The sequence below is a fragment of the Onychomys torridus genome, chromosome 2, assembly GCF_903995425.1.
Source record: "Onychomys torridus chromosome 2, mOncTor1.1, whole genome shotgun sequence".
Classification (NCBI taxonomy): domain Eukaryota; kingdom Metazoa; phylum Chordata; class Mammalia; order Rodentia; family Cricetidae; genus Onychomys; species Onychomys torridus.
In genome coordinates, this window is record NC_050444.1 from 134,708,930 (window position 1) to 134,725,537 (window position 16,608).

A 16,608-nucleotide genomic window follows, 5' to 3' on the forward strand; every position below is an offset into this window, starting at 1 on the left:
TCTTTTTCTATTAGGATCATCAATTGATTCATAAGGCCCACCCACATGATAGAAGGTATTCTGTTTTATGCAAAGTCTATGGATTCAATGTTATTCTCGCCTGGAAAAATAACTCTGCAGAATCTTCTAGAATAGTGTTTGATCAAATATCTAGGAGCATGACCTAACCAAGTTGACATATGAGATTAACTAGCAGATGGACAGGAGAGACATTGAGGGGTTTGCCACATGTGTAGGAGACAGGAATGGCATGTCAGCCAATGGAGTCAGCTTATGTTGGGAGAACTCTAAAATTTGCAAGACTAGAAGAAAGAATAGAGAGAGGCATTAGAGATAAAGCCCCCTGGAGAGACATGGAGAGTCAGGTGGTCAGGCCTGCCTAAAGTAAGCCTTATAGAGTCCTAAAATGAGGAATCACTGGGAATCGGGATGCCTTGAACCGCCTCTAGAGCAGTGGTTCTCAACCTTTGGGTCCCGACCCCTTTGCCAATCTCTATCTCTAAAAATATTTACAATTTATAACAATAGCAAAATTACATTATGATGGGGGGGTCACCACAATATGAGGAACTGTTATTAAAGGGTCGTAGCATTAGGAAGGTTGAGAACCACTGGTGTAGAGCATGTAATGGAAACCCTTCTCCTGGGATATTCAGTGTAGACAACACACTGACTCTCAGTTCCTGTGGCTGACAGAGGATGGGGCTGACTGATAGGCTTCCTCTAAAGGCTTTCCCTGAGACAGAAGGAGGAAGACAAGCCTGTCAGGTGCCTTGAGCAATCTGATCACTGATGCTAACCATGGACCATCAGGCTACCAGGAGAACAGTGACCCTAGCGTGAGAGCATCAGGTGTGCCATGAGGTAGACACGACAGAGTTCTGAAATGATACCTCTCCATTAGAAGTCCTATCTGTCCCAACTGCCAGAACTTCAGGTTCTCCCTAGGAATCATCATGATGAGCTAAAAGGGTATTTCTGAGAGAATGACATCATGATAGCTCTGAAAACAAGATAGGAAGCCTCCCCTGGGCTAAAAATATGCTAAGTCTTAAGAAAATAGGATACACGTGAATGTGTAACTAGAATCAGAGCCAAAAACATCACATCCCAGGACCCAGACATCTAAGTGAATTTCATCCCAGAAATGCCAAGCATAGTTCATGTTGAACACCAACAAAGCAAAGAGCTGGAATGGCTGCCATGCTCCTCTCTCTTCAGAAAGCCTATAGAGATGCACATTCCACTCTCCATACAGTAACCCCATTAGACACAGAGTCCAATCCCACACATCAAAGTCTCAAGACCTGTCTGAGAAGCCAGGGGTCAGCTTCAACCGCTCCAGCAGGTAGTACCAAAACTAAAAGAAAAAATTGAATAAGAAAAATTGAAGACCCAAATGGAAAGTCATCTCATGTTCATGGACTGGAAGAATTAATGCTATTAAATTCCCATACTGTCCAAAGCAATGCACAGATTTAGTGCAGACCCTATAAAAATACTAACACACTTTGTACAGAAAGATTTTTAAAAATTTTATAATACATACAGAACCACAAAATCCCTATGAATAACTAAATCCTGATGAAGAATTAAAAAAAAATGGAAACATCACACCTCTTAGTTGCAAAATATATTACAAAGCTACAGTAATCAAAGCAGTATGGTATTAGGCATACAGACCAGTGAAACAGAATAGAGATCCCAAAATAAAGCCACACATTACAGTCAACTGTCTTTCAACAAGAGCACCAAGAATATACACAGTATAGATGTGGGATGGGATATCCACATGTGGAAGAATGAAACTGAGTCCTTACTTACACCACACCTGTAAAAACACTCAGGGGATTAAAGACTTAAATGTAAAACCTAAAATTGGATCTGATAGTCACATATGGAAAAAACTTCACAGCATATGTGATCTGGCTGTTAAGATAAGCTCCTTCTTGCTACTATTAAAATCATTGCTATTTGGGGGCTCGGGATATGACTCAGTGGGTAAAATGCTTGCTTAACAAACCTAAGTTTAGATTCCCAGCACATGTGCACGCGCACACACACACACATACACACACACACACACACACACACACACACACACACACACACACACACATATGCATGCACATGTGAAGACCAGAGGACCACTTGTAGGAGTCACTTTTCTTCTTGTATCATGTGGATACAAGGGATCAGACTTATGTTATCAGGCTTGGCAGCAAGTGCCTTTACCCACTGAGCCATCTCGCCAGCCCCATGATTCTGTGTTTAATCTTTTGCCTCTCTGTTTTCCATATTGGCTGAATCATTCATTCTGAACAGTGCAAAGCAATTTCAAAGTTCCTCTGCATTCTTGTCAACACTTTTTATGTGTATAGTATGTATGCATGTACATGTGTTCACATGTAGGTGGGCACATGTGTATGTGCAGGTATGTGTACATGTAGAGGCCCGAGGCTGATGTCAGGTGCCTTTCTTGATCACTCCCACTGTGTATATTGAGTAACGGTCTCCCACTTGAACCCAGAGCTTGCATATTGGGCTAGTCTAGCTAGCCCCGGCTTGCTCTGGGGGTCTTCTATCTCTACCTCCTGAGGTCTGGCATCCCATGCAGCCTGCCTGACATCATACAGGTGCTGGGGACCTGAACTCAGCAGGCACTTTACCCACAGAGATTCTCCACACTCTTCCTTTCTTTCTTGATGGCAGCATTTCTGACTAACATGAGTGGGATGACACTGGGCTATGGCTTCAGTTCCTTTTCTCTAATCATCGGCAATGTTAGGCATCTTTCCCTGAGCTTATTGGTCATTTTTGATCTTCGGGAAATGTCTGTGGGAGTTGAGGTGCTTGCCTTTGTTGTTACTAGATTGTAGGCACTCTTTATATGCGCCTGGCATTGGGTCTTTATCAGGGATGTGACTGCAAACATTTCCCACTCTATCGGCTTTTCCACCCCCCTCTGTTGCTTTGACCTTTGACATACAGGCATTACTGACCTTGATGTCATCTGGTTTAATCTTTCCCTTTTTTTGCTTTGTGTTGTGCTTTTTAAAATTTCCAGTTCCAATACCAGAAGGCTTTGCCTGTGTGTTTTCTTCTATGCATTTTATAGTTTTAGCTTTCGTGGTGAGGTCTTGTTTCCATTTGGGGTTAACTTTGGCCATTTTCAGTTGGGCTGGCTCTGTACTAAGAAGATCCATGAACTACTTGAGGTGGAGCAGATAAAGGAAGTAGTGTGTTGCAGAGCAATCATGACTACACGCCACTGCTAGGACATGATGGCCACCTGCCACCCAGGATGGGAGATAGAGACTGTAGACAGTGCTCTTGTTCAATGTGGGCATGTGCAGTCAACATAAGTGATCTGTCTTCCTAGTATACTTATAGAAAGTGTATGCACCCACCTGCATGCGTGTGTGTGTGTGTGTGTGTGTGTGTGTGTGTGTGTGTGTGTGTGTGGTAAATGTTGCCATGTGTTCTTTTCTTAATTAAAAAATTATTGCATTTATCTATCTACTGTGTGTGTATATATGTGGGCACATGTGTGCCATGGTACATATATAAGAGGACAGTTTGTGGATGTCGGGTCTCTTCTTCCACCATGCAGATTCCAGAAATTGACCTCAGGTCATCTGGCTTGGCAGCAAGCATCCTTATCCACTGAGCCATTTTACCCTGCCCTGTTGTAGCTTGTTCTATATATTGTTCTTCATGGTAGACAGAAGAACCCTAACTACCTACCTAGGCAGCTTGTGGATGGGTGTGTCTTTTGAACCCCTGTCACTTAAAAAAAATATGGTCAAAAGACAGCTGGAGGTCTGCTGGAAGCTGACAAGCATGCAGGCTTGTGGAATCCAGGTCTTTTCCAGGCAGAGATCCTGGCACAGAGCAGTGGTCAGAAGACCCGAGTTTGACCCAGTCTCCTGACAGGCTCTTTTTTCCCCCAGGGTCTCCTCGCTAGCACTTCCTGGCTCATTGAAGATAAAATAGGTCGACCTAGGTTCACAAATGCCCACTGAGTTCTCTCGGGTGTCCAGACACGGCTTCGGAAGCTTCTGGAAAAGGCAGATATAAATAAATGACAAGCTAGGAGGGTGGTGTGCTAACTAGATAGATAACAATGCGCAGCGTAGTCCAGGAATTAGCCCCAGGCACTCGGGCTTCACCAGGCCCCTGCTGAGACAGCTGCTGAACCAGTGCTGGTTCCTTTTCAGCGTCACAGGAGCAAGACATCAGCATGGTAGACACTTTCCCAGGGAAAAGAAAGCACAAAGAAGTTCTTAACAAGGCCAGCCCTCAGGGCGGGAAGACAGGCTGCTGGGAGTGGTAAGCTTTGCCCCTCATTAGTGCTTGCACTCAGAGATGAGCCCTGTCTGCAAGGCTGTGTGACCCAGGCACTGCAGGGTCTCCACTGCAGAAGGCACCTGGTGGTCCTGACTCAGCTGTGGGCTCTGCTACCAGGAAGCTTCGTGATTTGTGCCTATTTCCTAATATGTAAGACAGGCTTGCAGAGGCAGCTTGGTGGCGGGGTTGTCGTGAAGAAGAGATGAGCTGGTTTACTCAGATCCCTAAGAACAGTCCTGATATGAACAGGGATTTGAAGCTCAGTCCAGCCCCAGAACCTGGGTGTGTGCCATCACCGCCTCTTATCACTGCACCAGATCCCAGGGTGACCTACGCAGGACAGCACACCCTGGCTTTACCTTTGCTGTGTAATGGCTGTGACTCTCGTTCCTGGTTTCTCTGTGGATGTCACCAGAGACTTCAACCTCTCTGTTGATAGTAGCTTCACCTTGGTCCCTGGGTCCCACAGGAAGGCAGATAGATCTCAACCAGACACAACCCACTAGGCTTTCCGGCACTCCCCTCTGTACAAATAGGTTGTGGTGTTTGATCAGTGCTCAGAAATCAAAAGCCCTCTCTCTGGATCTCAGAATTACATGAGAGGTGAATTTAAAAAGAAGAAGAGAGTCAGAGATGAGATGTCTAAGGAAAACTGTTTGAGTGTCCCTGATAGTGAAAAGCCCCTCCCCCGTGTATTATTCCAGGGATAAACGTGGCCCACGTGACTTAACGCTGAAGTTAATGATTCCTAAGTTTTGCTTATTAAAACAAAACACCTGAGGTAACGCAGTAAAGAGAAAAGGTTTCTTTCGTTCATCGTTTGGGAAGCTGACCTCACTCTGATCCTTCTGCTTCCTTCTGCGGCTCTCTGGCCACTTCACTCTGAATCTCCAGGCTGACATCCTCATGTCTGCCCCATCTAGCTGCCATCATACTCATAAGTGAGGCACCATACTCAGTCTTGCCCACACACAAGTGTGTGAACACAAACAACACACAGACATCTTTAGGGGACACTGATAATATGGTGTCACGAAGCCAGAATACTCACTGCTCACATCCTGTCCAGCCTGTGGTCTTGAGTCCTGGATTCCCAGCTATTCAGAGTGGAAAGGTTCGCTCTACTGGCAATTTGAGATCAGCATGCTTTATTGACTAGTAGTAAAATGTGTGACCACACTTGGGTATACTGGGGAGGCAGGTGTTAATTACTGGTAAAGAACCTTGTCAGAAGCTCTAAGTCTAGGCTGAGGTTTGCATAACAGCTCCCTGGGCATGAAGTTCCTGCCTTCGCCTCACTTCAACCTTATCTCACTTGGGCAGTTGCCTAGCACCTCAGCCTAGAGCCTGAAGTGGGTCCCAGCTGGTGTCCTGACAGTGGTAGTGACCTAGCTGGCCTGACAGGGTGTCCCCTTCAGGTTCTGGCCGTGTCATTGCAGAACTAGATTTCAAAGGAGTTTTCCAACTTATCTTCAGGCTTCAGGCCACCTTGCCTTGAACCTGTTGGAGTCTCTGTTACATGCTTTTCCCTGAGACCTTGATGGCTCTAGCCCCATCAAGCTCTAACTGCTTCCTTACTGGATTGTTTCCATAGTCAAGCCTATGGAAGTTTCCAGAATGGGTGCTGATTGGCCTGCTTTATTAACCAATTAGCTGTTGAAAACCAGCTTCTCCTCATGGTTATCAGTTGGCTTCTGAGGGACTATGGCCTCAGGGGCAAATGACATGGACCCTGTGGTTATTCTGTGACTATCTGTAAAGGACATCTGTCTTCTCCATGACTTGAAAGGGGACCCTGAAACTCTGGTCCATTATTCTGGAGATTTATATAGTGTCCTCATTAATTATCTGTAAAGTGGCCTTTTCTCTGTCACTTCAGACATGCTCAGAACCAAGGCAAGTGGGAAAGAGATGTTTTTCACATGTCTAGGTCACAAAGGTCAGCTAGGTCCTACTAAAGAGTAACCAACACCTGCTCACGTCACATCTGAATTTGACATGATCCAAGACTGATCCAAGACCTTCAGTGCCCTCTGCCCTTCCAATGAATGCCCTGGCAACAATTACCCGCACCTATCCTACAAAGTGGTAAAACAGGACACAGAGGGTACTGGCCCTGAAGTTGGAGGCCCTGAGTGGCCCTGGCTGGTTGGCCCCATCATGGTCCAGGGGCCCTGAATACAAAGTAAAGGTGTGACCTGGAAGCTCAGAGGTCCTGATTCTGCACCCTGGGACCCTAAAAAACCTCTAGGAAGGAACCAGGCCCAGCCCCTGATGTGGGCTAGTTAATGACCTAGGCAGGCAATGTAGTCCCAATGAGTAACCTGATAACCCAATAGTCATCTCTTTCCCTCAGCATCCTATCTTCTCTCTCCGCAGCCCTGAGAACCACACCAAACCCCAACCACCTCCCTACCTATCCCTGGATCACACTGGGGCTAAATGGAAGGAAACCACAGTACCAGACAATGTGTGCTCCTCTGCCAACTGGCCCCCTCATCTCCAGGCATGCCGTGGGGTCTCCATCCATTGGAAGAAGAAATTCTTATCACCAGTTTGAGTTTGTAGGTCCTTTTACCAAAGGATAGAGAGACACAAATAACAATCAATCCACTACCACCACATAGCACACAGAGGCCTTTCCACACCTCCCCAAAAGACACAATGAACAAGGCTGGAAGGCCCAGCCCAGAGAGCAATTTCCCCTGTAAGGTATACAACATACCCCTCCCCTGACAGAAGCCCTGGCACTTCTGTCTCCTTTCACTCAGATAAGAAAAGCAGGGCAGGGCCACCAGGATGGGGTCCAGCCTTAGCCAGACCCCCCTCTTCCCCCTCCAGCAGCACAGTGAAGTTCAGACAGAAGCAGAAAAAACAGGGCTACATTCAGACTCTGCACAACCCCCATGTTTCTTGCTGCAGACACAGTGGTGTCCTGTGGACCAACAGGGAGCCCTAGACTTCAGTGCCCATTCCTCACAAGAGCCCCAGGGAACATTCCTGAAGTGGGGAAAGCCTGGCACTGCCACCAGATTGTGTGGCTCTTAGGACAAACTCTTTGCATCCCGTGGTCCCCTTATCTCTAGAACTCTGCACTTAAGCTAGAGATTTGAGTCCTTGAAAAATACCCCTTACTGAGTTTGGTCTTCCATTGGCAAAACCTGCATTTGCTAAAAGGATGTCGTTGAAGGCAGAAATGACTTTCATCATTTCCTGCCCCTGACTAAAGTGTCACATGAAAAGGGTCTTTCCTAGCAGCCCTTGGGTTCTTGCAAGGAACTTAGCTCTCTCTTCCTCTATGGCTTCCTTTCTATACTAGATCACATTTCCCTTTTCTCCATGACTGCCAGGAAGCACATATGGAAATGTGCAGCTGAGCTACAGAAATTCTGTAAGCACTTGTGACTGGCTTGGCAAAACTCTTTTACCCTACCAACCCTAACCTGCTGCTCCCATTTATATTTTCTTGGTTCCAATTTGTTATTTGTGGATAGGGTATTGTAATTACCTTACAATCTTTGCAGACTAAAGATGTCAAAACCACAAAAGAAGTAAATTTACAGGATGTAATGCTTAGCTAAAAGAAAGTCATCTGCCTCCCACAGCAAAAACCAGGCTCTGACTGCTGGCATTTGACAGGAGGTTGAGCCTTGCTGAATTGTTCATCCTCTGTGGAAGTGAAGTGTGTGAGTTCTTCAAGTTGCTACCAGGGGATGGAGGGAACCTGAGTCTGGATACCAGGGGCAGGGAACACTTAACGAAGACAGAAGCAGAGAAATCCTCACAGGAAGATGAGATAAACAACACAGAAGAGAGGCACCATGGGTAAACTGCCTCAGAGGCCTGAGTCAGGTGCTGCCATTATCTCTTAGAATCTGAGACCTTCCTGATCACAGATGAATCCCTATACTCTGGAAGCTGAGGCAGAAGGATTGTAAATTCAAGGTCAGCCTGGGCTACATAGCAGATCCTGTTTCAAAAACAAATCCAGGGCTGGGATATGGCTTAGTGATCAATGGTGCTTACATAGCATGTGCAAAGCCCTAGACTTGATCCCCAGCACCACCAAATGAAAAAAAAAAAAAAAAAAGCAAACAGGAGTCCGGGCCTTCAGTAAGCCACCTAACCTGGCTGGACCACAGTTTGCTCATCTGGAAAGATAGGAAGGTGTGTGAGATGAAGTCACAGTGGCCTCTAGCTCTGAAATCTGACTTCATCCCTAGAGGGAAGGACTCTGAGAATCCTCCTGAACCCAGGGAAGCTGGACTATCAAACATCCAACTAGCCTCAAGAGCACATAACCTGGAAAGTCCACCCAGACCAGCAGGCCATTTACCTCCCAACTTGACAAGGACCTCCATTCTGACCTATATATCCTTTGCACACTTGAGTAACAGGAAAGGGCTGCAAAGTACTGGGTGGTGGTGGCACACACCTTTAGTCCTAGTACTTGGGAGGCAGAGGTAGGCACATCTCTGAGTTTGTGGCCAATCTTGTCTATAGAGTAAGTTCCAGGACAACCAGGGCTACACAGTGAAACCCTGTCTTGAAAAACCAAAACCAAAAATAAAAATAAAAATAAAAAAAGACTGCAAAGCTGGAGAAACCTTCTGGAAGATTCCGCATTTCCTGGAGAGTGTTTGGATCAATCAGCCAGCTTGAGGTACCCCCATAGGCTTGCTGCTTTGCCCAAGAACAAGATAGGGAGTGAGTGATACTTCTCAAGGACATGCATATCTAGGGCCAGAGAAACTAATGGTTAACAATCTATTCCTTGGAAAGATCATCCCAGCATCCTCAGGCTCTTCCTCTGCCCCACCCCTCCAGCACCATCTCTCTCCCTCCTCGGCAGCATCCTTGTCCATTTCCTCATGGTATTCTGCTGCAGACCACAGGAACAGTCCAAACAGGACCTGCTATTATCCTTATTCCAGATTTCACAACAGAGGCATGGCAGGCCCAGGCTCATAGGAACTGGGTTGCAGGGCAGGGATAGGGGCCCAGGCCTCTAGCCCCCAGTAACCCCACAAGACCAATGTCAGAAGTACTGTGGTGCAGGATGATCACAGGGAACTGGGGGTTCTGCATCCTGTTTGAATGTCTCTGGCTAATGTTTAGGGAGTCTTAGCCAGCTTTAACTCTGCACCTTGTTTGCCCAACCTATGGACAGCTTCAGTAAATCTCTTTCCTTCGTGTGTGTATTTTTTTTTTCCCATAGAAGACCGTGATTTCTCCTCCGAACCTGTTAATCTCCAATACAGAATTCAAGGGGAGAAGAGGCCAGAGCCGAGCTGCCCTAGCATCCCAGTGTGGCACCTCTCCAGCCAGGACCCGAGATGACAGGACAGATGTCTCCAACCTTCAGCTGTTTGCACAGCACACAGGGGACTCATGGGAGCCACTTGTCACTGCCAATCAAACCCACTCAATGGCAATACTGACATCTTTCATGCTGTTTTCAAGACGGACACTCAGGCAGAAAATGCCAGCGTGCTTCCTGTCTGCAAAGGAAAGGGCCATGCCACACCAATATGAACAGTGTGGACCCCAGGACCTGCCCTGAGGCCACTTGCAGCCACTGACACTTGGAGAAAGAAAAAAGTCCAACCCCCAAAGCCATCGTGGGGTTGGCTTCCACAGCTCTTGACCAATGTGGCCAAAGCTAAACACCTCGAGACACTTGGATTATTCATAAATGCAACCCGCCCCAGACTCCCTGAGTAGCATCTAAAGTCTCGTGAAGGTCATGGATCCGGAACAAGGCGTCAAGTGCACCAAGAAGGCTGATGGAAGTCCCCGGAAGCGGCTGACCAAAGGAGAAGCCATTCAGACTAGTGTTTCTTCCAGTGCCCCGTATCCAGGCAGCAGCACCAGCACTCCCTCAGAGAGTGCCACCCAGGAGCTGCTGACCCCGCAGCCTTTCTCAGGCCCCTCGGTGGTTCTTAGAGAAGGCTCTCAGGAGAAAACCGGCCAGCAGCAGAAGCCTCCCCGGAGGCCCTCCGTCGAGGCCTCAGTCCACATCTCACAGTTTCCACAGCACCCTTTGACACCAGCATTCATGTCCCCTGGCAAACCAGAGCATCTCCTAGAGGGGTCTACATGGCAGCTGGTTGACCCCATGAGACCTGGACCCTCAGGCTCCTTTGTGGCCCCTGGGCTGCATCCACAGAGCCAGCTCATCCCATCCCATGCTTCCATCCTTCCTCCCGAGGACCTGCCAGGCATCCCTAAGGTCTTTGTGCCCCGTCCCTCCCAGGTCTCCCTAAAGCCCACAGAAGAGGCACATAAGAAAGAGAGGAAACCACAGAAGCCAGGGAAGTATATCTGCCAGTACTGCAGCCGGCCCTGCGCCAAGCCCAGTGTGCTCCAGAAGCACATCCGCTCACACACAGGCGAGAGGCCCTACCCCTGTGGCCCCTGTGGCTTCTCCTTCAAAACCAAGAGTAACCTTTATAAGCACAGGAAGTCCCATGCCCACCGCATCAAAGCCGGTCTGGCTTCCGGCTCCAGCGGTGAGATGTACCCACCTGGGCTGGAGATGGAGAGGATCCCTGGGGAAGAGTTTGAGGAGCCTACCGAGGGAGAAAGCACAGACTCCGAGGAGGAAACTGGTACTGCATCAGGCCCCCCCACAGAGGTTCTCCCCAAATCTAAGCACCCCCTGCTCTCAAGTGGCGTATACAGCTCCGGGAGCCACAGTTCCAGCCAGGAACGCTGCTCTCTGTCCCAGTCAAGCACTGCACCATCGCTAGAAGACCCCAGCCCATTTACAGAAGCCTCATCAGAGCATCCCCTGACCCATAAACCGGAAGACACGCACACCATCAAGCAGAAGCTGGCACTCCGCCTGAGTGAGAGGAAGAAGCTGATTGAGGAACAGACGTTCCTGAGCCCAGGGAGCAAAGGCAGCACAGAGTCTGGGTATTTCTCACGCTCTGAGAGTGCTGAGCAGCAGGTCAGCCCCCCTAACACCAATGCCAAGTCCTACGCAGAGATCATCTTTGGCAAGTGTGGGCGGATCGGGCAGCGGACTTCCATGCTGGCATCCACCTCCACCCAGCCCCTACTGCCCCTGTCTGCTGAAGACAAGCCCAGCTTGGTGCCTTTGTCTGTACCCCGGACACAGGTGATCGAACACATCACCAAGCTCATCACCATCAACGAGGCTGTGGTGGACACCAGTGAGATTGACAGCGTGAAGCCCAGGAGGAGTTCTCTGACCAGGCGCAGCAGCGTGGAGTCCCCCAAACCCAGCCTCTACCGGGAGTCACTATCCTCCCACGGGGAGAAGACAAAGCCAGAACAATCACTGTTGAGCCTCCAGCACCCACCCAGCTCCACGCACCCTGTGCCTCTCCTGAGAAGCCACTCGATGCCTTCTGCAGCCTGCACCATCAGCACCCCCCACCATACCTTCCGTGGGAGCTACTCCTTCGACGACCACATTGCTGACCCCGAAACCCCCAGCCGCAGCAGTCCCATGTTTACCTCCCACCCACGGATGCTGAAACGCCAGCCAGCCATTGAATTACCTTTGGGAGGTGAGTACAGTTCCGAGGAGCCTGGACCAAGCAGCAAAGACCCCGCCTCCAAGCCCCCTGATGAACAAGAATCCAAGGAAAGCGACCTTACCAAAAAGACCAAGAAGGGGTTGAAAACAAAAGGTGTGAGCTACGAATGTACCATCTGTGGTGCTCGGTACAAAAAGAGAGATAATTATGAAGCTCATAAGAAGTACTACTGCTCTGAGCTCCAGATCACAAAAGCCCACTCTGCAGGTGCTCATGAAGTGGAAAAGGCTCAGGCTGAGCCTGAGCCCTGGTCCCAGATGATGCATTATAAACTAGGGGCCACCTTGGAACTCACTCCATTGAGAAAAAGACGGAAGGAGAAGAGCCTTGGGGATGAGGAGGAGCCACCTGCCTTTGGCGGCCCTGGCCCCTCAGACCCAGCTCGTATCCTTCCCTTGGAGTCCACCAAGTCACCAGCAGAACCAAGCAAATCAGGTCCCTCCTTAGAGGGACCCACGAGCTTCCAGCCAAGGACTCCCAAGCCAGGGACTGGATCAGAACCAGGGAAGGAGAGGAGAAAAATGTCCAAAGAAATTTCTGTCATCCAGCACACCAGCTCCTTTGAGAAGTCTGACCCACTGGAGCAGCCGAGCAGCCTGGAAGAAGAAAAGCCCATGGCCCAGTTCTCAGCCCCACCACCTGCCCCCCATGGACGCTCAGCTCACTCCCTGCAGCCAAGGTTGGTCCGCCAGCCCAACATTCAGGTTCCAGAAATCCTGGTGACAGAAGAGCCGGACAGGCCAGACACAGAGCCCGAGCCACCCCCAAAGGAGCCCGAGAAGACAGAGGAATTCCAGTGGCCCCAGCGCAGCCAGACACTGGCACAGCTCCCAGCAGAGAAGCTGCCACCCAAGAAAAAGAGACTCCGCTTAGCTGAGATGGCACAATCCTCAGGGGAGTCCAGCTTTGAGTCCTCTGTGCCTCTGTCTCGAAGCCCAAGCCAGGAGAGCAGCATCTCTCTGAGTGGTTCCAGCCGCTCGGCTTCATTTGACAGGGAGGATCATGGAAAAGCTGACACCCCTGGGCCCTCATCAGACACACGCTCCAAACCTCTGGGCACCCACATGCTGACTGTCCCCAGCCACCACCCACATGCCCGAGAGATGCGAAGGTCAGCTTCAGAGCAGAGCCCCAATGTGCCCCATTCCTCACACATGACTGAGACCCGAAGCAAATCCTTTGACTATGGCAGCTTGTCCCCGACAGGACCATCTGTAACAGTGCCTGCAGCTCCGCCACCCCCAGCCGCTCCACCAGAGAGAAGAAAATGCTTTCTGGTGAGACAGGCCTCCCTCAGCAGACCTCCAGAAGCAGAGCTGGAGACCATCCCCAAGGGGAAACAAGAGAGCAGCGAGGAGCCCTCAGCCAGCAAGCCTCCCACCAAAAGCTCTGTGCCCCAGATCTCCGTGACTACCATACAAGGTGGGCCCTCAGAAGGCAAGAGCCAGATACAGGACAGGCCCCCACTGGGGTCCAGCCCACCCTACACAGAAGCCCTGCAAGTGTTCCGACCTCCTGGCACCCAGCTGCCTCCACCAGTCTCCCCCTTCTCCTTGCAGCACCTCTTGCCTCAGGAGCAAGAACAGTCCTCTGAGTTCTTCCCCACTCAAGCAATGGCCAGCCTCCTCTCCTCCCCATACTCCAGGCCTCCACTCCCACCTTCCTTGTTCCAAGCTCCACCACTTCCTCTGCAGCCTACTGTGCTACATCCCAGCCAGCTCCATCTCCCCCAGCTCCTGCCTCACCCTGCAGATATCCCCTTCCGGCAGCCCCCTTCCTTCCTCCCCATGCCATGTCCTGCCTCCTCAGCCCTCTCTGGATATTTCCTGCCTCTACAATCCCAGTTTGCATTGCAGCTCCCTGGTGAAATAGAAAGCCACTTGCCCCCAATCAAAACCAGCCTGGCCCCTCTGGCAACAGGACCTTCTGGCCCCTCCAGCAGCACAGAATATAGCAGTGACATCCAGCTGCCCCCTGTGACTCCCCCAGCTACCTCCCCAGCTCCCACATCAGCCCCAACATTGGCCCTGCCTGCCTGTCCTGATGCTATGGTGTCACTGGTTGTTCCCGTCCGCATCCAAACCCATATGCCATCCTATGGGAGTGCCATGTACACCACCTTGTCTCAGATCTTGGTCACACAGTCTCAAGGCAGCTCAGCAAGTATGGCTCTTACCAAGTATGAGGAACCTTCCTCCAAAGGGATGACTGTGTGGGGAGCTGATGTATATGAGGCTGGGCCTGGACCATCTAGCATAAGCAAGGAGCAAAGCAGAGGTTTCCAGACACCATATCTGAGAGTGCCTGAGAGGAAAGGCATGTCACTGTCCTCAGAGGGTACCCTGAGCCTGGAGGGGTGCTCATCCACAGCTGGTGGAAGCAAGCGTGTCCTCTCTCCTGCTGGCAGTCTTGAACTTACCATGGAAACCCAGCAGCAGAAAAGGGTAAAAGAGGAGGAGGCTTCCAAGGCAGATGAAAAACTGGAACTGGTGAGCACCTGCAGTGTGGTGCTGACCAATACAGAGGACAGGAAGAGGACAGAGAAGCCCTATGTGGGCAGCCAAGGCCAGAGCAGGAGGGAGGCAGAAACACTGTCCAGCTTGCCTTCAGATCCATCCAACCCAAAAGAGCTTTCTCCCCTCTCTCATCCCGCATTGCCCCATGGGACAGCCCCAGAAGCTTTGAAAGAATATGTTCAGCCATCTAGCAAAGCTCACCGAAGAGGGCTGCCTCCACTGAGTATAAAGAAAGAAGATCCAAAGGAACAGCCTGACCTCCCTCCCCTGGCACCCCCTAGCTCTCTGCCTCTGTCAGACACTTCCCCCAAACCAGCCAAATTGCAAGAAGGTACGGACTTAAAGAAGGTACTGCAGTTCCCCAGCCTCCACACGACCACTAATGTCAGTTGGTGCTATTTAAATTACATTAAGCCAAATCACATCCAGCATGCAGATAGGAGGTCCTCTGTTTACGCTGGTTGGTGCATAAGTTTGTACAACCCCAACCTTCCAGGGGTTTCCACTAAAGCTGCTTTGTCCCTTCTGAGATCGAAGCAGAAAGTGAGCAAAGAGACATACACCATGGCCACAGCTCTGCATCCTGAGGCAGGAAGGCTGGTGCCATCCAGCTCCCGAAAGCCCCGCATGACAGAGGTAAGTTCAGCCTTGTTCTAGTCATCATGCCAAAGTTTGTGCTGAGCTTTTAAAGCCACATTGTCTTCTTGCTAAGTTTGTAGAATTAAAGCCAGTTTTGAGGGGAGGGACAGATTTTTCTCTCTGAGAGTTGTGACCTTATAAGGAAACATGTTCATTGGGTTCCTCTGTTCTTGTGTTCCTAACATAGTTGGAATAATGTAATTAGGAAAGTCTTCCTACTTTCCCACAAGCTTCTACTGTACAATAGAAAGTTTAGTCTCAGCAAGGTAAAGAGTAATTCTCCAAAGGACACAGTTGGGAAATTTTATTGATGGGATGCTTTTGCCAGTTTTAGAACTTTATTCCAGCCCCTTCCCATGGGGGTTCTCCCTTACACTACTAGTCTCTTTCAACTTTTCTTATTTGTATCTGTCTCTGCTGTTTTTATTCTTCACATTTGATACAAATCACTCCTGAAATATTTCCTTTCCTGTAAGAAGGCACATAGAACGGGGATGCAGTGCACCTTTCCACCTGTAGGAGGCAGTGACACTCCACAGTTTGAGCCATCTGTGCTACAGAGTAGCAGTAGGCTCTCAATGCAGCTCATATTTATTCCTTCATTGCCTCTGATCTGGACTACTTCAAGAGCTATCAAATAAAGTTTCCCAGCTAATTTAACAAGTTTAAAATTCAACAATTTCAATTTGTATAAGAACACAACACTTTACACAAACAAGACTAGGCTGTGACCTGTGCTGACCTAGTGTGACAGAATACCCCTACACAAGCAGCTTAAGGGAGAAAATAATTATTTTGGTTTATAGTTTCAGAATGATACAATTCATCATTGCAGGAAAGGCATATGGAAGCTAGCTGGTTGCATTGCCTCCACATTCAGATAGCAGAGAATGAATAAGAAATAGAGCCAGGCTATAAATTTCTCAAGGTCCTCCCCACAACCACCCACATCCTCCAGTGAGGGTCTACCTCCTAAAGCTTAACAACCTTCCCAAACAACATAACCAGCTGCTATAGGGACCTTTCACATTCAAACCATGCCTAGAATTTGTAGAGTGACCAGTGGTCTTGTTAGGTGCCAAGCGCTGTTCTGGACCCTGGGACCTAGTCACTGCTCACCTCCCCCATGTAAAGCAGCATCACTTCCATTCTACAAATGAGGGAACCTGGGGTCAGAGGCTGAAAGCGATCAAGGACCTGGGGCAAATATTGGGCAAATCCAGAATCTGAAACCAGACCTATCTGGTCGCAAAGAGTATCAATTTTGTTTTTTAGTTACTGGAGGAATGAAACTTTTGAAAGATAATTGCAAATTTAATGATGTATGATGTTCACAAGCAACCATTCCAACCAGGTGCTTTGACCAAATACCACATAGATACTGGAACCCTGACTCCTATTGTAGACCTGGGAGCAGGCCTGTGTCTGCAGTTTCCTGAGTGCTCATACTTTCTGTTTTCATCATGATGGTGAAAGTTACATTTGAAGTGCCCTGAGCTCAGCTGAATATTCTTTACAAACTGTTTTCCAAA

The 16,608-nt window shown here is 49.2% G+C and overlaps 1 protein-coding gene across 5 annotated transcripts in view; it reads left to right on the forward strand.

Annotated features, from left to right (window-relative positions):
• Hivep3 (HIVEP zinc finger 3) overlaps positions 1-16,608 on the forward strand; it is a 425,141-nt gene that overhangs the window by 376,744 nt on the left and 31,789 nt on the right. For all 5 annotated transcript variants that reach the window (XM_036177752.1, XM_036177751.1, XM_036177755.1 and 2 more), the window contains one exon: positions 9,569-15,073. In XM_036177752.1, coding sequence (XP_036033645.1) covers positions 10,097-15,073 — 4,977 coding nt within the window. In that variant the 5' untranslated portion in view covers positions 9,569-10,096. The remainder of the gene's footprint in view (positions 1-9,568; positions 15,074-16,608) is intronic.